This window comes from Carcharhinus amblyrhynchos, unplaced genomic scaffold (genome assembly GCF_965287045.1).
Source record: "Carcharhinus amblyrhynchos unplaced genomic scaffold, sCarAmb.v2.hapA scaffold_46, whole genome shotgun sequence".
NCBI classification, from domain to species: Eukaryota; Metazoa; Chordata; class Chondrichthyes; order Carcharhiniformes; family Carcharhinidae; genus Carcharhinus; species Carcharhinus amblyrhynchos.
In genome coordinates, this window is record NW_027649787.1 from 2,453,193 (window position 1) to 2,479,996 (window position 26,804).

The window sequence follows — 26,804 nt, forward strand, 5'->3', positions numbered from 1 at the left end:
CTGTCCCCTCATGCAATAATGAAAATTCATTTCCATGACAGCGCTGTTATAATTATATTATGCAACTCCCAGAATGGTAGGATGCAATCTTTATGGAGTTTTGCAATTTTTTCTGTTTTATAATTCAGATGTCAAAAGATATGCAGGTTAGGTTGATTGGCCACGCTAAGAAATTGCGCCTTAGCGTCCAGGGTTGCGTAGGTTAGAGGATTAGTGGATATAACATGAAGGGATATGGGGGTAAGGCCTGGGTGGGATTGTGCTTGGTGCAGACTCGATGGGCCGAAGGGCCTGTAGGGTTCTATGATTCTATGTTACTAATTCAAAATTTGTGAAGCTTTGCAAGAAAGTTTCCAGTTAGCGATAAAAGGTTTCTCTGCCCCTGGTTACACTGCATAGGAGACACATCTGTCAAATTGTTTCCTCTTCAATCAAGAGAAACAATCAAATTTGGTACAAATAGAACATTTATAGTTTCAAATATTATGTAAGTTCCGTCTCCCAGACATTGACAAACAAAATGTGTTGTCGATTTAATGGGGCTCTCATTTGACTGTCCCATTCTTGCTAATTGATTATATAATAAATATCAATAAGAGCATAAGAAATAGGAGCAGGAGTAGGCCATCTAGCCCTTCGAGCCTGCCCCGCCATTCAATAAGATCATGGCTGATCTGAAGTGGATCAGTTCCACTTTCCCGCTTCCTCCCCATAACCCTTCATTCCCCTGTCTATCAAAATCCTGTCTTCCCGTGACTTAAATATATTCATCGAGGTAGCCTCCGCCACTTCAACAGGCAGAGAATTCCAGAGATTCACCACCCTTTGAGTGAAGAAGTTCCTCCTCAACTCCGATCTAAACTGCACCCCACCCCCCGCCGCTTATCTTGAGACTGTGCCCTCTCGTCCTGCTATCCTTTCTAAGCGGGAAGAATCTCTCTACCTCTACCCTATCCATCCCTTTCATTATCTTATATGCCTCTATAACATCCCCCCTCATCCTTCTAAACTCCAACGAGTACAGATCCAGTCTACTTCGTCTCTCTTCATAGTCCAACCCCCTCATCTCCGGTATCAGCCTCGTGAACCTTCTCTGCACTCCCTCCAAGGCCAATTATCCTTCCGCGAGTGCGGCGACCAAAACTGCACACAGTACTCCAGCTGCGGCCTCACCTGTACCCTGTACAGTTGCAGCAAGACCTCCCTGCTTTTCTATTCTATCCCCCTCGCTATAAAGACCAGCATCCCATTCGCCTTCTTGATCTTCCAAACCCACGACCACTGCCATATAGAAGGACAAGGGCAGCTTATACAGGAGATCATCTGCATGTTCCCCTTCGAGCCACTCACCATCCTGACTTGGAAATATATTGGCCGTCACTGGGCCAAAATCCTGGAATTCTCTACCTAACGACCTTTTTGTCAACCCACAGTAGGTTCACCGAAGTCTTTCAAAAGGCCAACTCGCTTCATTGGGGCAACTGAGGATGGGGAAAGTATTCTGACCAGCCAGCGGCCCCCATATCCCAGGAATGAATCAAAAAAAGTGAACATTTCGGGTTCATATGAATCTTGTGCTGAATTTGAACTGCTGTGTTGAGTTTTCTGAAACACATCTCAGTTTAGCATGAAGATACTGGGGTTAAAAAGGGGTAGATTGCGAGAACACGTTACACAGAGTAATCTTATTCCTTCCAGCGGATAAGATTATGAGATGGTCTAATCGCCGTGTTTCAGTTTGAAAAATAATTCGATGGGTTGATGGGGGGAAAACAGTTTCCTTTGACCGGGGGGTGGTGGGGGGGAGGTCGGGAGTGGGGGCTGAATGGGGTCCATAACATGGGGTCAGAAATTTTAAGTTACCGCCAGAGTGTTTAGGGGTGATGTCAGGATGCACTCCCCCAGTGTGGACTGGTACTCTGGATCACTGTCCCCCGGAAAGCTCGAGATGCAGGGATAAACCCTACAAATTAGTGCAGAGAGGATACCCAATCCTTCACACTGGTAGAGAATCCCACCCTCCCACCTCCTCTAACCTAATTATAAGTGTGGGGGAAGTTTTTTTTATATATTTTTATTTTTCTGCTGGTAATTGTTTCAGGGATGGCAGTTCAGGCAGTAAGCTGCATCTCCTGTGGGATGTATGTGGTGAGGGGCTCTAGTAGTGTTTCAGGTGATTTTACTTGTAGGAAGTGTGTTAGATTGCAGCTTCTGGAGGAGCGTGTAAAGGAGCTGGAGGTGGAATTAGAGGAACTCCGCATAATTTGGGAGGCGGAGGAGGACATCGATAGGAGTTATAAGAAGGTAGTCACTCCTAGAAATGAGTCTTGGGTCACTGCCAGGAAGAGGGGAAAGAAGCAATTGGGGGGACAATCCCCTGGGGCTGTTCCCCTCCAAAATAGGTTTTCGGTCCTGGAGGCTACAGTTGAGGAGGAATCAACTGGGGATAACCGAAGGGAGCAGGTCTCTGGGGGTGAGCCTAGAGTGAAAGCTCAGGTGGTTAGGGGATGTAAAAGATTGGGCCTCGTGACTGGGGACTCTACAGTTAAGGGGACGGAAAGGAGAGTCGGAAGTAATGGTAGGGACTCAGGGCTGGTGTGTTGCCTACCAGGGGCTGGGGTCCGGGATGTATCGGAAAGGGTATTCGGGACTCTTAGGGGAGAGGGAGATCAACCCCAAGTTATAGTTCATGTGGGGACGCATGACATAGGGAGGTTAAGGGAAGGGGATATTAAGCAGAGATTTATGGAGTTGAGGTGGAAACTAAAGGCCAAGTCAGAGAGAGTGGTTATCTCCGGACTCTTGCCTGTGCCACGGGATAGTTTAGAGAGGAAATGTAAATGTAAATGCGTATAGTTTGGGGGCGTTTAAGAGATCTCTGGATAGGTTTATGGACGAAAAGGGATTGGTATAGGCTAGTGGGTCATTGTTTTTGTAACTGGTCGGCGCAACATCGTGGGCCGAAGGGCCTGTTCTGCGCTGTTATATGTTCTATGTTCTATGAATAGAGAGAGGGAAAGTTTGAACTCGTGGCTGAGGGGATGGTGCAGGAGGGAGGGGTTCAGGTACTTGAGCAATTGGGGCTCGTTCTGGGGAAGGTGGGACCTCGATAAGAGTGATGGTCTACACCTGAATCAGAGGGGGACCAATATCCTGGGGGGTAAATTTGCTAAGGCTATGCAGGGAGGTTTAAACTGATTCGGAGGGGGGGGGGGTGGGATCCTGAATAGAGGGGGTGAAAGTGAGGGGAGCATAGATGGGGACTGCAATGCACGGCATCGTGGGGCTGGGGCGGAGCAGGGTTTGAAATGCGTATACTTCAATGCGAGGAGTATTCGCAATAAAGTGGATGAACTTGCAGCGTGGATCAGTACCTAGGACTTTGATGTTGTGGCCATTTCAGAGACATGGATAGAGCAGGGGCAGGAATGGTTGTTGCAGGTCCCGGGGTTCAAATGCTTTAGTCGGAGTAGAGAAGGAGGTAGAAGGGGGGGAGGGGTAGCATTATTGGTCAAGGACTGTATCACAGTGTCAGAGAGGAAGTTTGATGAGGACTTGTCTGTTGAGGTAGTATGGGCGGAGATTAGAAATAGGAGAGGAGAGGTCACCCTGTTGGGAGTCTTTTATAGACCTCCTAAAAGTTCTAGAGAGGTTGAGGAAAGGATTGCGGAGACGATCCTGGTTAGGAGTGAAAGTAATAGGGTAATTGTTATGGGGGTCTTTAACTTTACTAATATTGATTGGAATTGCTATAGCTCTAGCGCGTTAGAGGGGTCAGTTTTTGTACAAAGCGTGCAGGAAGGTTTTTTGACTCAGTATGTAGATAAACCAACTAGAGGTGAGGCTATATTGGATTTGGTGCTGGGAAATGAGCCAGACCAGGTGCTAGACTTGGAAGTTGGTGTGCATTTTGGTGATAGTGACCACAATTCGGTTACGTTCACCTTAGTGATGGAAAGGGATAGGCATGAACCTCGGGCCAGTAGTTTTAGCTGGGGGAAGGGTAATTATGAGGCCATTAGGAGAGAATTAGGAAGCATAGGTTGGACTAGGAGATTACAGGGACTGGGAACGTCCGAAATGTGGAGTTTTTTCAAGGAGCAGCTACTGCGAGTCTGTGATAGGTATGTCCCTGTCAGGCAAGGAGGAATTGGTAGGGCTAGGGAACCGTGGTGCACTAAAAAAGTTGATTCGTTGGTTAAAAAGAAAAAGGAGGCTTATGTTCGGATGAGACTTGAGGGCTCGGGTAGTGCACTAGAAAACTTTTAGATTGGCTAGGAGGGAGTTGAAGAGTGAGTTAAGAAGGGCTAAAAGAGGACATGAGAAGACTTTGGCTGATAGGATTAAGGAGTTCTATAGGTATGTTAAGAACAGAAGGTTGGTTAGGGCAAGGTTAGGGCCAGTTATAGACAGCAGAGGGAAGTTATGTGTGGAACCGGAAGAGATTGGAGAGGCATTGAACCAATATTTCTCTTCGGTGTTCACGCAGGGGGACATGGATATAGCTGAGGAGGACACTGGGTTGCAGGGGAGTAGAATAGACAGTATTACAGTTGCTAAGGAGGATGTGCTGGATATTCTGGAGGGATTGAAAATAGATAAGTCCCCTGGTCCGGATGGGATTTACCCTAGGATTCTCTGGGAGGCAAGAGAAGTGATTGCAGAGCCTCTGGCTCTGATCTTCAGGTCGTCGTTGGCCTCTGGTATAGAACCGGAAGATTGGAGGTTAGCGAATGTTGTCCCATTGTTTAAGAAGGGGAACAGAGACTTCCCCGGGAATTATAGACCGGTGAGTCTCACTTCTGTTGTGGGCAAGGTTTGAGAAAAAATTATTAGGGATAGGATTTATAGTTATTTGGAGAGTAATGAATTGATTGGAGATAGTCAGCATGGTTTTATAGCGGGTAGGTCGTGCCTTACTAATCTTATTGAGTTTTTTGAGAAAGTGACCAAAGAGGTGGATGGGGGTAAGGCAGTTGACGTGGTATATATGGATTTTAGTAAGGCGTTTGGTAAGGTTCACCATGGTAGGCTTCTGCAGAAAATGCAGATGTATGGGATTGAGGGTAATCTAGGAAATTGGATCAGGAATTGGCTAGCAGATAGGAGACAGAGGGTGGTGGTTGATGGTAAATATTCGTCATGGAGTTCGGTTACGAGTGGTGTGCCTCAGGGATCTGTTTTGGGGCCACTGCTGTTTGTAATTTTTATTAATGATCTGGATGAGGGTATAGTTGGGTGGATTAGTAAATTTGCTGATGACACCAAAGTCGGAGGTGTGGTAGATTGTGAGGAAGGGTGTCATAGTTTGCAGGAAGACTTGGACAGGTTGCAGAGCTGGGCCGAGAGGTGGCGGATGGAGTTTAATGCGGAGAAGTGTGAGGTAATTCACTTTGGTAGGAATAACAGATGTGTTGAGTATAGGGCTAACGGGAGGACTTTGAATAGTGTGGATGAACAGAGGGATCTAGGTGTATGCGTACATAGATCCCTGAAAGTTGGGAATCAGGTAGGTAGGGTTGTTAAGAAGGCATACGGTGTCTTGGCGTTTATTGGTAGGGGGATTGAATTTAGGAGTCGCAGCGTCATGTTGCAACTGTACACAACTCTGGTGCGGCCGCACTTGGAGTACTGTGTGCAGTTCTAGTCCCCACATTACAGGAAGGATGTGGAGGCTTTGGAGAGGGTGCAGAGGAGGTTTACCAGGATGTTGCCTGGTATGGAGGGGAGGTCCTATGAGGAGAGACTGAGGGATTTGGGGTTGTTTTCGCTGGAAAGAAGGCGGCTAAGAGGGGATCTTATTGAAACATATAAGATGATTAGAGGTTTAGATAGGGTGGACAGTGATAGCCTTTTTCCTCGGATGGAGAAAGCTAGCACGAGGGGGCATGGCTTTAAATTAAGGGGGGGGCGTAGTTATAGGACGGATGTCAGGGGTAGGTTCTTTCCCCAGAGGGTGGTGAGGGATTGGAATGCCCTGCCTGCTGCGGTTGTAAATGTGCCTAGTTTGGGGGCGTTTAAGAGATCCGTGGATAGGTTTATGGACGAAAAGGGATTGGTTTAGGTTAGTGGGTCATTGTTTTTAAACTGGTCGGCGCAACGTCGTGGGCCGAAGGGCCTGTTCTGCGCTGCAATGTTCTATGTTCTATGTTCTAAATGTCATTTTATTGGGTTATACTCCAGGGCCCCGTGTACAATTCCCACTCCGGCAAAAGATAAACACAACACAAAACATTTGGAATTAAATTCGAATGTATAATTAAAAGCCGTTGCTGTAAAAAAATGCTGTTGAAAAATGACTTGGCAAGTCACTCAGTTAGTTCAAGTGTAAATAGGGATGGTCAATACATGGTGGTGAACCGGTGACATTGAAGAAATAATGAAGTTTATCCCTTGGGAAAAAAATCCAATGTTTGCAATATCGAAATTGCAACGGAAATACATCATCACCTCAATGAAACGTCCTTTGAATTTCACTTTTATAATTAACTATTTATTTTGTTCTGAAGGCCAATGTCATTTATATCCATTGATGGTCCATTGATGTATCGATTCATCAACTGATTTTGTCTATGCTTCTCTCTACCTCCGAAAAGCAGTGAGCTTGTCTAAGGACCCCACACACCCCGGACATGCTCTCTTCCACCTTCTTCCGTCAGTAAAAAAAATGCAAAAGTCTGAGGTTATGGACCAACCAACTTAAGAATAGTTTCTTCCCTGCTCCCAACAGACTTTTCAATAAACATACCATGTATGAAGCTGATCTTTCTCTACACCCGAGTTGTGGCTGTAACAATACATTCTGCACACTCTCCTATCCTTCTCCCCTGTGTACTCTCTGAAATTTATGATTTGTCGTCAAGAAACAACACTTTTCAGTATATCCCAATCCGCGTAACAAGAATAAATCAAATATCTCCGACAAAGAACTTTCTCATGCTGTCCATGATTTCTTCATTATAAAGTGCACAATATTTCCAGGACAACAGACCACTGTCACAGTGTTTATCATCTACACCAGCCTCCTCTGACCCACACTCTACCATCCCGCCACCCCCCCAGCATAGAACAGTCATAGAACCCTACAGTGCAGAAAGAGGCCCTTCGAGTCTGCACGGACCACAATCCCACCCAGGCCCTACCCTCACATCGCTACATATTTTATCCACTAATTCCTCTAACCCACGCACCTCAAGACAGTAAGGGGATTTTTTTAGCACGGCCAATCAACCTAACCCGCACATCTTTGGACTGTTGGAGGAAACCGGAGCACCCGGAGGAAACCCACGCAGACACGAGGAGAATGTGCAAACTCCACACAGACAGTGACCCGAGCCGGGAATCGAACTCAGATCCCTGGAGCTGTGAAGCAGCAGTGCTAACCACTGTGCTAACGTGCCACCCACATGTTCTATTATTATCTCCCTCTTGTGTTGATCCAATTTCCCCCTAAATGAGTATCTGATATTCAACTCAACCCAGCCCTGTGGTATAGAGTTCCACAATCTCTGCAATGTCTGGGAAAGACATTTTTCTTGAGCTCAACATTGGATATATTAGTGAATATCAGGTGCTGGTGGTCCAATGTTCTTGTGTCCCCTCATTTTCTACATGTCTACACTTTTGAATCTTTTGCACCTTCCAAGACCTATTTTAGGTCATCCCCCAGTCGAATATTTTGTACTGTAAAGAGCATGCTCAGTTTTAACTAATATCATACCATTAAATTATTGGTATCAATCTAATAACATTGTTGCCCACAGTTAAACGTCACCCACCTGTAACCTGGCAATCCAAATCGACTGAACACATTTGGACGGATGTATCAGACAGTTTGGACTCACACACGCGATGCAGTCGAGCCTGGTGTTTGTCGAGCGATATTCATTCATCCGTTGTCGTAGCGTTTGCATGGCCTCCCCTCCCTGTTCCTTTCCTGTTGGCGAACACTTCAGCGGTCACGGGCATTCGGCCTCTGACCTTCGGGTAAGCGTTCTCCAAGGCGGCCTTCACGACACACGACAGCGCAGAGTCGCTGAGCAGAGACTGATAGCCAAGTTCCGCACACATGAGGACGGTCTCAACCGGGATCTTGGGTTCATGTCGCACTATTTGTAACCCCCGTGACTTGCTTGGGTTTGCTAAACCTCACTTACTGTGCTGTCTGGAGACAATACACATCTCTTTAACCTGGGCTTAATGCTCCTTCCACTCACATTGTTAGCCACTTTAAGACTTGAATAGCAGGTTAGGTGTAAAGACTCGCATTCTAACCAGTAATCTGTAAACTGTGTGAACATAGAACATAGAACATTACAGCGCAGAACAGGCCCTTCGGCCCACGATGTTGCGCCGACCAGTTAAAAAACAATGACCCTCTAACCCGTTATATGCTCTGTCTGACGCCAGAACTCTCTATTCGCCTGACGAAGGGGCAAACCCCGAAAGCTTGCGAGTTTACGATCAATAAATCGGTTGGACTTAAACCTGATGTTGTCAGACTTCTTACTGTGTTGACCCCAGTCCAACGCCGGCATCTCCACATCATGACAAATTGCCCTTTAATGTCATGGGGACAAACAGGGTAAAAATGTTGCCTTACGGGATCGGGCCTGGGTGGGATTGTGGTCGCTGCAGGCTCGCTGAGCCGAAAAGCCTCCTTCTGCACTGTAGGGATACTATGGATTTTAACTCTTTGCAAAAAAAACCGACCAATGTGTAGTTGCCACTGTTTAGTTGTATCTGAATCTTAACTTTCTCTTATCCGTCTCTACGAACACACAAATCAATCTCCGAATATCAACATCGCCTCACGCTAACGTTTTGAAAAATATTCTTCCATTCAATTATTTTCCGATTGCAGATATCATAACACGTGACGTAAGACAGAGAAATAATCCTTTTGACACAATCAGTTTATGCTGGTGTTTATTATCCAGTCGGAAATTGCATATTTTTCTCATTTAAGTCCACTCAGATTTGCCCTCTGTTCTTTTCTCCCTCTTCAATTTGCCCCATTCCCGTTTCCTTCATTAGCCCCTGTGGCAGTGAGTTCAAAACTCCTACCGGTCACAATGCAAATACACGGATATTAGAGGGAGGTTTTTCACACAGAGGGTAGTGGGGGTATGGAATGCTCTGCCAAGCAAGGTGGCGGAGGCAGGCACGCTGGAGATGTTTAAGAGAAACTGAGACAGACACATGAGTGGGTTGGAGATGGGGGGATATTGGAGATTGTTTCAAATAACGTTCAGTAGCCTTGGGACGTCCCTGGTAACGTATAAGGATGTGGAATGATACTAATACTCTTTTAATTCACAGGTGCTTCCGTCCGCCTTGTTGTCCAACGAGGGGCATACACGCGATAGGTCGTACGAGGGCTGCTCTTGGTTGTTTCTAGGATAGCCTAGTACTTCATGTCGGTAGTGTACCCTTAGACTGGGACCGGATGCTGGGCAACAGGACAGCTCAGTGACTATCACTGATTGCTGTGCAGACACATGGATTTGGGCCAGTGTCTGTGGGAGTTTGCGCGTTCTCCCCGTGCTTGCGTGGGTTTTCTCCGGGTGTTCCGGTTTCCTCCCACACCTCAAAGATGTGCTATTAGGCTGATTGGTGTACCAAATTGTCCCTAAATTAGTCTTCCCTCAATGTGGAATGCCATAAGCATAGATAAGGGATATGGGTTGGGAGCGGGGGGGGACTCGTAATGTTAAAATGGCGGCGCGGACTCGTTGGGCCGAAGGGCCTGTTTCCCGGGCTGTTTTGTTCTTTGTTCTTTGAATTCCACTTTGGATTAGATGTTGAGTATTTTACATTGATGGCTTCAGATTATGTGATCTTCCGCAACAATAACGCCTCTAAATAATGCTGGGACACGTGGTTCCCCTGGAGTGCCCTGTTTCCGGTGGTCTTTTCCTTCGAACAAAGCAACTGACGAGCAGCCATATTTTCCACACCAGGTGATGCATTTCTCAGGAGCTCCCTCTACATAAAACAAGAAGTAATTTGAATCGGAGGAAACAATGCAGCCACTCGAACTAGCTCTGTTACTCAGTCAGAGCATCCTTGGTCTGTTATCACACTTGTACTTTCCAGTTTGATCCGTATTTTCGTATCTCATGAGACCAGGGATCACAATTCTGTCCATCTCAGCCTTTCATTGACCTCGTAGTATTGCAGCCACATCCAATGCTGTAGGTGGCGCTGTTCGCAGCCATTTCCTCGGCACGAATTAATTCTGGGCAACGCTAGCAGAGCCACGCCAGGCGGCGCTGTTGACAGACACCACATCTCCGTGAGGCGACTCTGTTCACAGTCACTCCCAATTTAATGGTTACTCTGAAAGAGTCACTGCTTCTACAGTTGGTGAATATATTCAAGGTCTTGATTTAGACAATCCTCTTCACTGTCACCCTCTCCGCAGTAGGTGAACGGATCCACCAAATCCCCCTTTTACCATTTCCCCATTTCCGGGAGAAAAAATGCAAGCATCTCCACACTCTCCATGCAACAGAAGAGTCCATTCCTAGTGCTATGATGGCCAATCGCTTCTGGGCACTTCCGACGGCCGTGATACCCTCCCTGTGGTGTATGGTCCATAACCGTGCGCAACATCCCTGCTTTGTAATGACGAGAATTTTCAAAGACTTACATATAAATTGCAGCCAGAATGTTCAATTCCTCTGTCGAGAAACGGATTGAATTTTTTTTAATCAAATGATCCTCTTAATCCATCCTGCCAACTTCAGTGTTTCAGCATCTGCTGTTCTCTATCGCTTCAATCTTTCATCCTCTTTTAAGTTTTGAACCATATTCCTTATTGCTGCCTGAAACTCTTCATAGCGGAATGCATCACCTCATTCCTCTGGGTTAATGTGGATCAGCCAAGTGGCTGGTTATGTTCGCCTGAAGTCAATAAAACCACATGACCATTAGATGTCGAAGCAAAATTAGGCCATTCGGTCCATCGCGTCTGCTCGACCATCCGGTCATGACTGATCAGTTTCTCATTCCATAGAAACCCGACCGTGCAGAAAGAGACCGTTCAGCCCATCGAGTCCGCGCCGATAACAATCCTACCCAGGCTCTATCCCCTATTTTATCCGCTAATCCCTCTAACCTACGCATCCCATGACACACAGGGACAATTTAGCTTGGCTAATCCACCTAACCCGCACATCTTTGGATTGTGGGAGGAAACCAGAGCAACCGGAGGGGACCCACGCAGGCACGGGAAGAATGTGCAAAATCTGCACAGACAGTGATCTGAGCCAGGAATCGAACCCAGGTCCCTGGAGTTGTGAAGCAATAGTGCAAACCACTGTGCTACTGTGCCGCCCATTCTCCCGCCTTTTTCCTGTAATATTTGATTCTCAGATCAATCAAAAACTCATCAATCTGTTAAATACACTCAGTGATCTGGCCTCCAAGTGTCTTCTGCGGCAATGAATTCCACAGATTCACCATCCTCTGGCTGAAGACATTACTCCTCATCTCAGACCTTAAGAATTGTCCCGTTACTCTGAGGCTTTGTCCTCGGATCCTAGTCTTTCCTGCTAATGGAAACATCTTTTCCACGTCCACTCCGTCCAGGCGTTTTAGAATTCTACAAGTTCCAATGAGATTCCTCCCCCCACCCTTCTAAATTCCATTGAGTACAAACCCATAGTCCTCAAACGCTCCTCATATTGTCGAATAGATGCAACCTTCCATTCCTCCCAGGTCATCGGTCCTCCCAGGACCTCGCCTATCCCCTTTTCAGTAAAGCATCCTTCTGCAATGTAGGGATTCTACGGATCTTAAACCTTTTCAATGAAATTACACCCTTCCAGTAATGAGGTGATCTCAACTCCACAAAGTGTGTAAGCTGTGGAAACCTGAGTGCATTCAGCTCCACCCTCAGAACACTCACTCAGGCCCCTTTCCCTCTCAGACCTCGCACTCAGGTCCCCTACTCTCTCCAACCCAAAGCACAGTCCCCTTTTGCCTCACACCTTCCAGTTCAGCCCCTTCCCTGCTCAAACGTCCGACTCAACCCTCTTCTGGCCATGCGTCTTGTCACCGCTGCTCCAGGGAGGACACTGGATTCTGGACACAGCTGTCAACTGCAACCATGCACGAGCACTGATACGATCACCTCAATTGGAAATGTTAGTATTTAGGAATCTGGGACACTTTCTGCATAACAGGTGGAGAACAACTAAGAAAAAAACCCCAAAATGAACAGTACAACGCAAGAACAGGCCCTTCGGCCCACCAAGCCTGCGTGGATCACCGATCTAGAACAACCGCCTCTATCCCTCGATTACCCGCTTGTTGGTGTGCCTGTCCAGATAGATAGATAGGTAGAGGTAGATAGATAGTGAGACAGAGAGAAAGAGAGATAGTGTGTGTGTGTGTGAGAGAGAGAGTTGGTGTGAGAGAGAGACAGAGAGAGAGAGACAGACAGACAGAGAGGGAGAGAGTGACGTGGTGAAAGAGAGTGAGAGAGAAATGGTGTGAGAGAGAGACAGAGGGAGACATGGTGAGAGAGAGAAAGAGAGAGATTGAGAGAGACATGGTGAGTGAGCGACAGTGGAAGAGAGAGAGAGAGACAGAGAGAGAGAGAGACAAAGAGAGTTGGTGAGAGAGAGAGATGGTGAGTGAGAGAGACAGAGAGAGACATGGTGTGTGAGAGAGAGAGACATAGTGTGTGTGTGTGAGAGAGAGCGAGACATCGTGTGAGAGAGAGAGAGATGGTGAGAGAGAGAGAGAGAGGGACATGGTGAGAGAGAGAGAGGCATGGTGAGAGAGAGAGAGAGAGAGAGATATGGTGAGTGAGTGAGTGAGAGTGAGACAGAGACAGAGAGACGGAGAGAGAGAGAGATGGTGTGTGTGTGAGAGAGACAGAGATGGTGAGACAGAGAGACAGAGAGAGACATGGTGAGTGAGTGAGTGAGAGAGAGAGAGGGAGAGATGGTGAAAGAGAGAGTTTTCAATCCTACCAATCATTGAACTTTAACGTTTTCCCTCATTCCAATGTGATTCAATGGTTGGAGGGGGGCCAATCTTCAGCATTCCCTCACTGCAATCATGTACTACAGCAGTTACTATCCACACCATCCAATCTGTACAGTGAGGCCTTTACCCCTTGTCCTCCCTACTTGCACCATGTCCTCCTGTCCCCATCATTCCTGCCTTCACAGCATCGATAGAATCCTTCTGGATTTGCGGAAAGTGGCAAAGGCCAAAGGTTTCCTCCAGTCAGAGGTGTGAACCCCCGGGGAAGTTGTGCTGCATTGAGTGAGACTGGCACTGTTTAGAATCTGAACTTCCATCACGCTCTTTGTTAAGTTCGAACAAATTTCCAGGGGCGTTAAAATCATCCAGTGACTTCTGGATAAGAAAAGAAAGAACAGCTGGCATGACGGGATAGCGAGCCTCGTTCTTTTTGCAGTTTCCCCTGTGTGTCTCAGGACTGCGGCTTGTTCTGATATGAATCGGAGGGGGGGAGGGATAGTGAGGAAAGGGGGTGAAAGTGAGGGGGGCATAGTTGGGGAATGCAAGGCACGGCATAGTGGGGGTGGGGCGGAGCAGGGTTTGAAATGCGTGTACTTTAATGCGAGGAGTATTCGCAATAAAGTGGATGAACTTGCAGCGTGGATCAGTACCTGGGACTTTGATGTTGTGGCCATTTCTGAGACATGGATAGAGCAGGGTCAGGAATGGATGTTGCAGGTTCCGGGGTACAAATGCTTTAGTCGGAGTAGAGAAGAAGGTAGAAGGCGGGGTGGGGTAGCATTGCTAGTCAAGGACTGTATCACAGTGTCGGAGAGAAAGTTTGATGAGGACTTGTCAGTTGAGGTAGTATGGGCGGAGATTAGAAATAGGAGAGGAGAGGTCACCCTGTTGGGAGTCTTTTATAGACCTCCTAAAAGTTCTAGAGAGGTTGAGGAAAGGATTGCGGAGACAATCCTGGTTAGGAGTGAAAGTAATAGGGTAATTGTTATGGGGGACTTTAACTTTACGAATATTGATTGGAATTGCTATAGTTCTAGCTCGCTAGAGGGGTCAGTGTTTGTACAAAGCGTGCAGGAAGGTTTTTTGTCTCAGTATGTAGACAGGCCAACTAGAGGTGAGGCTATATTGGATTTGGTGCTGGGAAATGAGCCAGACCAGGTGCTAGACTTGGAAGTTGGTGTGCATTTTGGTGATAGTGACCACAATTCGGTTACGTTCACCTTAGTGATGGGAAGAGATAGGCATGAACCTCGGGTCAGCAATTTTAGCTGGGGTAAGGGCGATTATGAGGCTATCAGGAGTGAATTAGGAAGCATGGATTGGATTAGGGGATTACAGGGACTGGGAACGTCTGAAATGTGGAGTTTTTTCAAGGAGCAGCTACTGCGAGTCCTTGATAGGTATGTCCCTGTCAGGCATGGTGGATTTGGTAGATCTAGGGAACCGTGGTGCACTAAAAGAGTTGAGTCGATGGTTAAAAAGAAAAAGGAGGCTTATGTTCGGATGAGATTGGAGGGCTCAGATAGTGCACTAGAAAGCTTTAGATTGGCTAGGAGGGAGTTGAAGAGTGAGTTGAGAAGGGCTAAAAGAGGACATGAGAAGACTTTGGCTGATAGGATTAAGGAGAATCCTAAGGCGTTCTATAGGTATGTCAAGAACAGAAGGTTGGTCAGGGCAAGATTGGGGCCAGTTACAGACAGCAGGGGGAAGTTGTGTGTGGAACCGGAGGAGATTGGAGAAGTATTGAACCAATATTTCTCTTCGGTGTTCACGCAGGGGGACATGAATATAGCTGAGGAGGACATTGGGTTGCAGGGGTGTAAAATAGACAGTATTACGGTTGATAAAGGGGATGTGCTGGAAATTCTTGAGGGGCTGAAAATAGATAAGTCCCCTGGTCCGGATGGGATCTACCCTAGGATTCTCTGGGAGGCTAGAGAGGTGATTGCAGAGCCTCTGGCTCAGATCTTCAGGTCGTCATTGGTCTCTGGTGTAGTCCCGGAGGATTGGAGGATAGCGAATGTTGTCCCATTGTTTAAGAAGGGGAACAGAGACTTTGCCGGGAATTATAGACCGGTGAGTCTTACTTCTGTTGTGGGCAAGGTTTTAGAAAAAATTATTAGGGATAGGATTTATAGTTATTTGGAGTGTAATGAATTGATTAGAAATAGTCAGCATGGTTTTGTAGCGGGTAGGTCGTGCCTTACTAACCTTATTGAGTTTTTTGAGAAGGTGACCAAAGAGGTGGATGGGGGCAAGGCAGTTGACGTGGTATACATGGATTTTAGTAAGGCGTTCGATAAGGTTCACCATGGTAGGCTTCTGCAGAAAATGCAGATGTATGGGATTGTGGGTAATCTAGGAAGTTGGATCAGGAATTGGCTATCAGATAGGAGACAGAGGGTGGTGGTGGATGGTAAATATTCATCATGGAGTACAGTTACGAGTGGTGTGCCTCAGGGATCTGTTTTGGGGCCACTGTTGTTTGTAATTTTTATTAATGATCTGGATGAGGGTATAGTTGGGTGGATTAGTAAATTTGCTGATGACACCAAAATTGGAGGTATGGTAGATTGTGAGGAAGGGTGTCATAGTCTGCAGGGAGACTTAGATAGGTTGCAGAGCTGGGCCGAGAGGTGGCGGATGGAATTTAATGCGGAGAAGTGTGAGGTAATTCACTTTGGTAGGAGAAACAGATGTGTCGAGTATAGGGCTAACGGGAGGACTTTGAATAGTGTGGATGAACAGAGGGATCTAGGTGTGTGTGTACATAGATCCCTGAAAGTTGGGAATCAAGTAGATAAGGTTGTTAAGAAGGCGTACGGTGTCTTGGCGTTTATTGGTAGGGGGATTGAATTTAGGAGTCGCAGTGTAATGTTGCAACTGTACACTACTCTAGTGCGGCCGCACTTGGAGTACTGTGTGCAGTTCTGGTCCCCGCATTACAAGAAGGATGTGGAGGCGTTGGAGAGGGTGCAGAGGAGGTTTACTAGGATGTTGCCTGGTATGGTGGGGAGGTCCTATGAGGAGAGACTGAGGGATTTAGGGTTGTTTTCGTTGGAAAGAAGGCGGCTAAGAGGGGATCTTATTGAAACATATAAGATGATTAGAGGTTTAGATAGGGTGGATAGTGATAGCCTTTTTCCTCGGATGGAGAAAGCTAGTACGAGGGGGCATGGCTTTAAATTAAGGGGGGGTAGCTACAGGACGGATGTCAGGGGTAGGTTCTTTACCCAGCGGGTGGTGAGGGATTGGAATGCCCTGCCTGCTGCGGTTGTAAATGCGTCTAGTTTGGGGGCGTTTAAGAGATCTCTGGATAGGTTTATGGACGAAAAGGGATTGGTACAGGCTAGTGGGTCATTGTTTTTGTAACTGGTCGGCGCAACATCGTGGGCCGAAGGGCCTGTTCTGCGCTGTAATGTTCTATGTTCTATGTTCTATGAATTACCTGGAAACATTTCTTCCAGCTGCTTCTGGGGAGCCTGACCCTTGCGTGAAATCACCCTTCCCATTCCTCTCCCTGATTTGATGTGGGACTGTGAATGAAGGGAGTCCCAGGAGGTGTTCCAACATCCACCACACAAGTTAGAGTTTGATGGGTGTGACCTTAGTGCTTTTTTAAGAAAGGTTTTTTTAATTTAAATCATGATCTCTGCAGCTCTCACAGCTCGCGTGTTTCTCAGCTCGCGGTGATGTCATTGGTATGAGGAGAAAAAAAAAGTGTGCTGGTCAGGTGACAAGGGTTGGTTTTAAATTGTTTTGGCTGCTGTGTTATCAGCATAGCCAAATGAAGTCTCTCTGTCTTCTGTTTTATTTTATTTATTGGTCAATAGAAACATTTGATGCAGCGTTGTAATCGAAGAAAAATTGATTTTATTTACATAAAGGAATTTTCAACCAATTAACAATCGCATCAGTAACTGGAGTTACAGAATATGCCATTGAATGTTTCAAGAAAAAAACGGAGGATTACTTAGTGTGTTATTTCACACTTGCATGACCTTAATATAGTGGAATATCCTTCACAACGCTGAAGAAAGTCGTTACACATTTGACAAAATGAGCCAGTCTTTCTAATCTGTGGCCAGAATGCGAGGAACATTCAGCTGTTTGACGGGAATGTACTTGCTTCCATGTTAATTCCCAAAGGGCCCAGCATGCATTGGTAATTCCAGTCTCCTGTATAATACGTCACAGACAAAACACCCCGATTCTCATTTCCGGTTCTTCTGTTTTGACCTTTTTTCCAATGCAGCCAAATCCAGGGAGGCGTAGAGAGGTCCACCCTGAGACTGGGAAATATATTCAACAGAAATGATTAAAATAAAGGACTGATTCCCAAAATTCATTTCAATGCATTTTATTACAAGGTGTTCAATGCACTCACCTGTATTCCACGCTGCGTTTTCAAGTTTGCCTCAGTTTGACCATGATCCCCTGTGTGTTAAGGGTTAAACTATGAATTGAAATGTCACCCAATCTATAGAATCTGTAAGTACATAGAAACATCGGGCGCCAATGACCACCTGAATGTCAACAGTTTAAAGTCTAATTAATACAGTCACAAGCGGGCTTACATTAACTCTGCAAAGACGTTAGTGTAAAAATCTCCTTCTCGCCATATCCAAGTGCTTGTTTTCCTGCACGAATTTATCGTCGCTAATGCACCTAACTAGCACATCTTTCAGACTGTGTTCGGAAACCAGAGCACCCGGAAGAAACACACGCACAGACAAGGAGAACATGCAGGCCGCACACAGACAGATACCCAAGCCAGGAATCGAAGCCAGGTCCCTGATGCTACCGGACAGCAGTGCTAACCACTGTGCCACCGCTGCAATAGGTTGTCAGGCTACAATCATTAACAAACATTCCACTTAAATTTCGTTAACACGACAGATATTCCACAATTCATCAGAGGAAATTAGATATGGCATTGTAGGTGAAGGGAACCAAAGGATCCGGGGAGGAGGCGATTGAATTGGGTGATCAGCCATGATCATGGTGAATGGCGAAGCAGGTGCAAAGGACAGACTGGTCTCTCCCTGCTCCTATGTTGAATGTTTCTATGTTAAGTGGCCAATGGATGAATGAGGACAATCTCACACCATTATCTGTCCACCTGGTATACTACAGGGCGGCACTGTAGCATCGTGGTTAGCACTACTGCTTCACGGCTCCAGGGACCCAGGTTCGATTCCTGGCTTGGGTCATTGCCTGTGAAGTGTTTGCACATTCTCCCCGTGTCTGCGTGGGTTTCCTCCGGGTGCTCTGGTTTACTCCCACAGTCCAACGAGTTAGGTTGGTTAGTCGTGGTAAAATTACACTTAGCATTCTAAGATGCGTATGTCAGAGGGGTTAGCGGGTGAATAGGGGGCTGGTTGGGATTGTGGTCAATACTGACTCGATGGGCCAAATGGCCTCTTACTGTACGGCAGGGTTTGTATGATCTGTGTTAACATCAACAATTTCCCCGTTTATGAAACCAACCGCTGCAAGAGTGATTGTTGCACTTGCTGAAGATAAGGGACACACCCTGTGGACAGAAATAGTCAGTGTCCACATTGTGGCGAATCCAAAGAAAGAAAGGAGGGGACAGACATTGCCTGCTTCATTCCTCAGGCCAATGCTTTGACCAATCAGTCAAACGACCTCTTTTTAACTGCTCAGCAGGAAGTTAATAAGGCAAACGGCATGTTGTCATTGACAGCGAGAGGATTTGAGTACAGGAATGGGATATTTTACTGCAATTGTACAGGGCGTTGGTGAGAAGCGATATGCGCAGTTTTGGTATCCTTATCTGAGGAATGATGTCCTTGCTTTAGAAGGTGAATGTTTACCAGCTGATTCCTGGATGGCGGGTCTGTTATATGAGGAGAGACTCAGTCGGTTAGGATTGCAGTCACTGGAGTTTAGAAGAGTGAGGGGGGACTTCATGGAACCTCTGACAGGATTCAATAGGGCAGATTGAGAAGCAATGTTCCCGATGGTGAAGGAGTCCAGAACAAGGGATAATAGTTTGAGGTTAGAGGGGAAACCTTTTAGAACTGAGGTGAGGAGAAATGTCTTCACCCAGAAGGTGGTGAATGTGTGGAATTCACTACCACAGAATATAGTTGTGGCCGAAACGTTTTGTGATTTCAGGAAGAAATTAGACATAGGTCTTGGGACTAAAGGGATCAAATGGTATGAGGGAAAGGAGGATCAGGATGTTGAGTTTGATTATCAGCTGCGGTCATAATGAATAGCAGAGCAGGTTTGAAGGGCCGAATGGCGTCCTCCTCCTAGTTTCTATGTTAACAAGTGTCGGCAGATAACTGGCAATTATCAGTTAACTGGAGCATTCTCCATCAAAAGGCTGCAACCAATCAACATCATTTTGCTAAACCAGGAAATATTCGCCTCAGGAAGAATGCATAATTGTTTCCATTATAAATGTTATTCTTGTTTTTTTTGTGCCAAAGAATACAAGGCCAAAAGCCTCGATGATTTGTTTTTGTTTGGCAAAGCTCAAGTACTCCGTTTGTTCAAATTTTCTATCAAACACGCCTCAACAGTTAACTGTCAGTACCAATCAACTGGTGCATTCACCATAGAAACGCCTCTACCAATCAATTTCCACTTCATTTTTAAAAACAATTCTGACATTTAATCGCTGCCAACATTTCAAAGAAACTTATCCATTTGACGCTCCGTATGTCCCTTTCGCTGCCTTTTCTCGCTCAAGCTAAAATTGGATGTGGGAAAAGAACACCAAACAAATGTTACATCTTGTCTATCATATTTCAGATGCTGCAAATTGTTGAAAGTAGGATTGTCCAGTGATCTTATATAAATCATAGAGAATAGAGGCACACACGCTGGAATCAGTTATCGGATTGAAATAAGTCTGACAAAATATAAGATAGAGAAGGAGGGGGCAATGAACAATGTTGAACTTTGCACATTGTTCTATTACTCACGTGTCATTCTGGGATCCTACATCTCTGCCTTCTAAAATAGAAGAACATATAATGAGCTCATTAAAAACTGCAAAGAGGAAATCACACTGAGAAAAAGGCATTAAAGTGTCTCAGATAATTATTAATCTTCACCTAATCTGCCGTGTTTACAAATCCAAATGGAAATAAGGACCGACAGTAGAATCAATATGACCAGGGCAGTGATTCCAACAGGAACCGTCTCTCTGCACCATTCTATAGAGAGAAAACAAAACACTTAAAAACTGCCATCGCTCACATGATTCTTTTCCGGGCTTCTCTGACCAAGTTAAAAATGCAGAGTCACCAAAATAGGGGGTGAATGTGGGAAATGAAACATTGCTGGTGGGATGGATAGTGGAGAATGAACACACAGAATGGAATTGATGAGACAATATTTGCTAGTGGAGATCAACTAAATGGCAGCACTGTCAGAGTTATCCCAAATTCACAGTGTGTCAGATTGTATTAGCGTGTAAGACTATAATACACAGGAGCAGAATTAGGCTACTCGGCCCATGTGCCTGCACCGCCATTCAATTATAGCTGATATGTTTCTCACCCCCATTCTCCTGCCTTTTCCCCATAACCCTGATCCCCTTATTAATCAAGAAACTATCTGTCTTTGTCTTAAAGATACTCAATGACGTGGTTTCTACAGCGTTCTGCGGCAACGAGTTCCACAGATACACCACTCCCTGGCTGATTCCTCCTCACCTCTGTTTTAGAGGATCGTTCCTTTCGCCTGAGTTTGTGCCTTCTGCTTCTAATTTTTTCCACGAGTGGAAACATCCTCTCCACGTCCACGCTATCCAGGCCTCGCAGTAACCCGTAAGTTTCAATAAGATCCCCCCTCATCCTTCTAAACTTCAACGACCACACACCCAGAGTCCTCAACCATCCTCATACGTCAAGCTCTTCAATCCAGGGATAATTCTTGTGAACCTCCTCTGGATTAGCACATCCTTCCTTTGAACACTGAAGGCATCATGGAATTTTTTTTATTTGTGAACACAATCATACAAGGTTAACGCCCAGAAGGAAAGTATTCGGCCCATCTTTCCAAAGTTGTCTCTTTGATTGTCCCAACTCCAAATGCTCATTTTTCCCATGGCCCTGAAAACTATTTGCCCAATTCTCCTTTTGGAAGTTCCTATTGAATCTGTTTGCACTGCCTTTTAAAATCAAATCCAAATCCCGAGGCATTGTTGTGTAAAAAAAATCAGAACATTGAGTATAGAAGTTGATACGTTATGTCGCGACTGTACAAGAGATTTGGAAGGCCACAATTGGAGTTTGCGAATAATTCTAGTCATAAAGTCGTAGAGTTTTACAGCATGGAAACTGATCTTTAGAACCAACTTTTCCATGCCACCTTTTTATTTGAACCCCTAAACTGAACCCCATTGCCCACATTTGTCCCATATCCCTCAATACCCATCTTACCCATGTAACTATCTAAATGCTTTTTAAAAGATAAAATTGTACCCGCCTGTACTACTGGCAGCTCGTTCCAGACACTCACCACCCTCTATGTGAAAAAATGCCACTCTGGACACTTTCGTATCTCTCGCCGCTCACCTTAAACTTATGCCCTTTAGATTTAGACTCACCTACCTTTGGGAAAAGATATTGACTACCTACCTTGTCTATGCCCCTCATTGTGTTATAGACCTCTTAGGTCAACCCTCAGCATCCTACGCTCCAGAGTCTATCCAGCCTCTCCTTAGAACTCAATCCATCAAGTTCCAGTTGCATTCTAGTCAACTTTTTCTTCATTCTTTCTAGATTAATAATATCCTTTCTATAAAAGGGTGACCAGAATTGCACACAGTATTCCAAGTGTGGCCTTGCCAATGTCTTGTACAACTTCAACAAGACGTCCCAACTCGCCCTATGATAGGAAGGATGTTATTCAACTAGAAATGGTGCAAAGAATATTTACAAGGAATGTTACCAGGACTGGGAGGTCTGAATTATAAGGAGAGACTGGATAGATTGTGACTATTTCCTGAGCGTAGGAGGATGAGGGGTGACCATATAGAGGCTTACAAAATCATGAGGGGCATTGGTAAGGTGAGTCGGCAAGGTTCTTTCCTCACAGTAGGGGAGTACAAAACTAATGGGCGTAGCTTTAAGGTGAGAGGGGAAAGATTGTAAAGGGACGTGAGGAGCAACTTTTTTCCACACAGAAGTTGGTGCATGTATGGAATTATCTTCCAGAGGAGGTGGGAGAGGCAGGAACAATTGCAGCGTTTAAAAGACATTTGAACAGGCACATGGATGGGAAGAGATTAGACGGATATGGGCCAAACGCTGGCAAGTGGGACTCGCTCAGATTAGGAAGCCTGGTCGACATAGATGAGATGGGCAGAAGGGCCTGTTTCAGTGCTGTGTGTCTCTATGACTCGATGTCTCCCTTTCGCTCTTTGTACCAATCATCTTCAGTCTGTGTCCCCTTGGTTACTGACCCTACTGCCAGTGGGAAGGATTGTCATTTTTTAAAAACTAATCAAATGCTCTCTTGTTTTGGGACTGCGATTAAACGCCTTAACCTTGACTGCTGTAAGGTGTACAAACTCAGCTCTTCCCTTCTCTCCACTTTTACTAAATTCACTCATTCCCGGTACCATCCTGGTAATTGTGCTTTATGTCTCCTCCAAGTCTTTGATATTCTTCCCAAAATATCGTCCTCATCATTGAAGGTAATGCTGTAAAGGTTATAATGCTATAAAAATGTTGTCTCCACTTCCATTGTCTGTACCTTTAAGGCTTGATTAGATGTAAAGACTCGCATTTCAAGCATTATTCTGGAAATTGAGTTTGTGCCTTTATATGCCTTGTTTGTGAAAAGATCTCCCACTTACCTGATGAAGGGGCAGCAAGCTCTCCGTAAGCTAGTGGCGTTTGCTACCAAATAAATCTGTTGGACTTTAACCTGGTGTTCTAAAACTTCTTAAACATGGCCAACCAGTCATTCGAATACATTTAAAATAACTTCTGAGCTTTATTTCTCAATTCTAAAATTTCAGGATGCCTGTTTATGCCGTCAGCAGCCACTTGAGTTTATCCTTCCATAGAACATAGAACATAGAACATAGAACATTACAGCGCGGAACAGGCCCTTCGGCCCACAATGTTGCGCCGACCAGTCTTTCTTTTAAAAAAAAACATTGACCCACTAATCTAAACCAATCCCTTTTCGTCCATAAACCTATCCGCCAATCTCTTAAACGCCCCCAAACTAGGCGCATTTACAACTGCAGCAGGCAGGGCATTCCAGTCCCTCACCACCCTCTGGGTAAAGAACCTGCCCCTGACATCCGTCCTATAACTACCCCCCCTTAATTTAAAGCCATGCCCCCTCGTGCTAGATTTCTCCATCCGAGGAAACAGGCTATCACCATCCACCCTATCTAAACCTCTAATCATCTTATATGTTTCTATAAGATCCCCTCTTAGCCGCCTTCTTTCCAGTGAAAACAACCCCAAATCCCTCAGTCTCTCCTCATAGGACCTCCCCTGCATACCAGGCAACAGCCTGGTAAACCTCCTCTGCACCCTCTCCAAAGCCTCCACATCCTTCCTGTAATGTGGGGACCAGAACTGCACACAGTACTCCAAGTGCGGCCGCACCAGAGTTGTGTACAGTTGCAACATGACGCTGCGACTCCTAAATTCAATCCCCCTACCAATAAACGCCAAGACACCGTACGCCTTCTTAACAACCTTATCTACTTGATTCCCAACTTTCAGGGATCTATGTACACATACACCGAGATCCCTCTGCTCCTCCACTCTATTCAAAGTCCTCCCGTTAGCCCTATACTCAACACATCTGTTATTCCTACCGAAATGGATTACCTCACACTTCTCCGCATTAAACTCCATCCGCCACCTCGCGGCCCAGCTCTGCAACCTCTCCATCTCCCAAGATTTAGGGAGTCTCAGGATAGCACACACATAGAACATAGAACATAGAACATTACAGCGCTGAGGGGCGACTGGGTAAAAGTTTATCAAGTTATGAGGGCCATTGATAAGGTGGAGAGTTAGAAGCCTTTAGCCAAAGAGATAAATGTCATGTAGAAGGGGACACCAGTTCAATGTAAGGGGCGAAATGTTCTGTGGAGATGTGCAGGGGAACTTTATTTTTACACGGGGGTTGGTGAGGGCCTGGAATGCACTGCCAAATGTTAGCGACATTTATGACTCATCTGGATAGGGGGTGGGGGGGAGGGGGTGGTGCTTGGGGGCATACAGGCCGTTCGTCTAGATGAACCAACGCGTTCAGTGCATGTTTGATGGGCCGAGCGGCCTGTTCCTGTGCTGTACCCCTCTTTGTTCTTTGTTGTTTGATATCTGCACTACAATTCTGCAACAACAACTGAGTTTACCAAATCCATGTGTCTGCACAGCAAACAGCGATAGTCACTGAGCTGAAGCGTTGCCCAGCATCTGGTCCAGTTTAAGCACACACTAACGACATGAAGCACTAGGCCAATCTCGAACATTCAAGAGCAGCCCAAGTACGACCCATCGCGTGTATGCCTCTCGTTGGACAACACTGCAAGAAATTATACTTTTCACTGTATACTAATGCATGTACGATAATACATCAAATGAAATCAAATGCACATATGTTCAGAGATATATCTGTGTGCGCGCACACACGTACACTCACTCACACACACAGACGTACACTCACTCACACACACACGTGCACACATACACGCACACACTCACACAAACTCACACTCACACACGCACACACACAACCCACACAGAGTCACACACGCATACACACACCACATACTCACACACACACATATACACACACCACACACACTCACACACACATACACAAACAAAAATACACTACACAGTCTCACACAGACACACACGCACACTCACCCTCACACACGCTCACACACACACACAAACACACACACACACACACATACACACACACACCTCACACACACGCACACACTCACACATACACACACACAGACACACACACACACACGTATATGCCCAGATGGCTGGGATCGACTGAACTAATCTCGTTGTCTCCAAAGTTGAATAGAAACCTTCAAAATACAGGGTAGCATCTCACCTTTCCGATTTTCAGTTGCCTTAGGATACGAAACACTTTTTGTCCAGTATTTCCCTGGAGTCCCCAGTTGAACAATACAAGTGCAGACAGCGCCGCTTTTCCAGGTTACCCCCGACACCATGACATGACTCCTGATGCTGTAGGTCCCGTCCCCCTCCATTGTCCCGGGATCACTCGATCCTTCAGTGACCAGACCGGAAATACTCCAGAAAACATCAATCTGATTGGAAGAAACTCCACTGACCAAACACACTAAGGGCACGGCATCATTCACATCCGGCTCAGACAGCGGGACAGATACCAGCAGGGCCGTCTTGTTGGTAGACCTGTCTGGACAGAAAATGGGGCGCAGTTAATGATTTATTTACACCAAATGGTATTGCTGTGCACAATCCGAATTCATTTCACTTGCTCTCTTACCTCCAACCAGCAGTGTGGGTCCATTCTGGAGCGGTGCATAGCCATACTTACGAGCACAGTAGTAGGAACCCGAGTCATTTGCCTGGACATTGTGAATTTCCAGTATCAATTCATGTTTGCCGTGGCCTTTTTTAGAAATAAACTTACAATCGCCCCCCGGACAGGATTGGATATCGATTACTTTCGGGATTTCACCAACGCGTTGTTTGTACCAGAAATAGCTAGTCACCAATTTGAAAACGTAAATATTGTGACACGTAAAATCCACCGTCTGGCCGACTCCAGCTGTCACGGTGAAGGGCCTTTGAGTTAGCAAGGGTTCGGAATCTGTAACTGGAGAGATTATTCAAACATTACCACATATTTCGACATAGAAAGTTGCCCTTTGAAAAAAAAATCGCCTGTAAATCAAGAACAATCTCATTAATGTCTTCAATGATACTTCCTGAGATTATTTCCCAATTTGTGTTTTCTTCGCTTGAAAGGAGGAAGTGGAAAATCCCTTCGACCGATCACTAAGTCGCATTTGCAGTGCTGTCGCCGGGCGGCATGGCTGTTGGCAGCACTGCCTCACAGCGCTAGGGACCCAGTTTCAATTCCTGCCTTGGGTCACCGTCTGTGCACGTTCTCCCCGTGCCTGCATGGGAGTTTCCCCCCACCGTTCGAAAGCTGTGCTGGTTCGGTGCATTGGCCGTGCTAAATTCTGCCTCATTGTACCCGCACTGGCGCAGGAGTGTGGCGACTGGGGACTTTTCATAGTAACTTCATTGCAGTGTCGATGTCAATCTTACTTGTGATTATTAGTCACAAGTAAGGCTTACATTAACACTGTAAAGTGAAATTCCCCTGGAAGCTGACTTGTGACACTAATGCTTAAAAACTAACTTGGCTGAGCCATTTTCAATGTCTCACCTGGCAAATACTCACCATGAGCCCACAACGCATGGAGAATGAGTATCAGGGATAAAGATTGCTGGGGCATTTTGCACAGATGGGTAATATCTCCCTGTTTCCACTCACACTAGTTTGTTTTTGCTGAGCGGTCAAGGATTGACCTGGTCTCGGCCCCAGTTAATTGTTACACTTTGTGATTGGGTGGAAACTATGACAAGGACAATGGAAAGTATGACGTAGTGCTGGTGACGTTGCGCTGCTGGATACCACGTGCATTTGACGCACTGTGGTCGCCGCCTACGTGTCACAGGGGCCAAGTGATAGAACATCTACAAAGAGCTTGACTGGTTTGACATACCGAGGGGACCACAAGCGAATCATTGTGTGGG

At 45.9% G+C, this 26,804-nt stretch overlaps 1 gene segment (V, D, J or C); it reads right to left on the reverse strand.

Moving 5' to 3' along the window:
• LOC145337327 (Ig alpha chain C region-like) overlaps nt 1–26,503 on the reverse strand; it is a 40,800-nt gene extending 14,297 nt beyond the window's left edge. Inside the window, 3 exon segments of the C gene segment in view lie at nt 25,102–25,431; nt 25,522–25,848; nt 26,449–26,503. Coding sequence covers nt 25,102–25,431; nt 25,522–25,848; nt 26,449–26,503 — 712 coding nt within the window.
• Between the last annotated feature and the right edge of the window lie 301 nt (nt 26,504–26,804).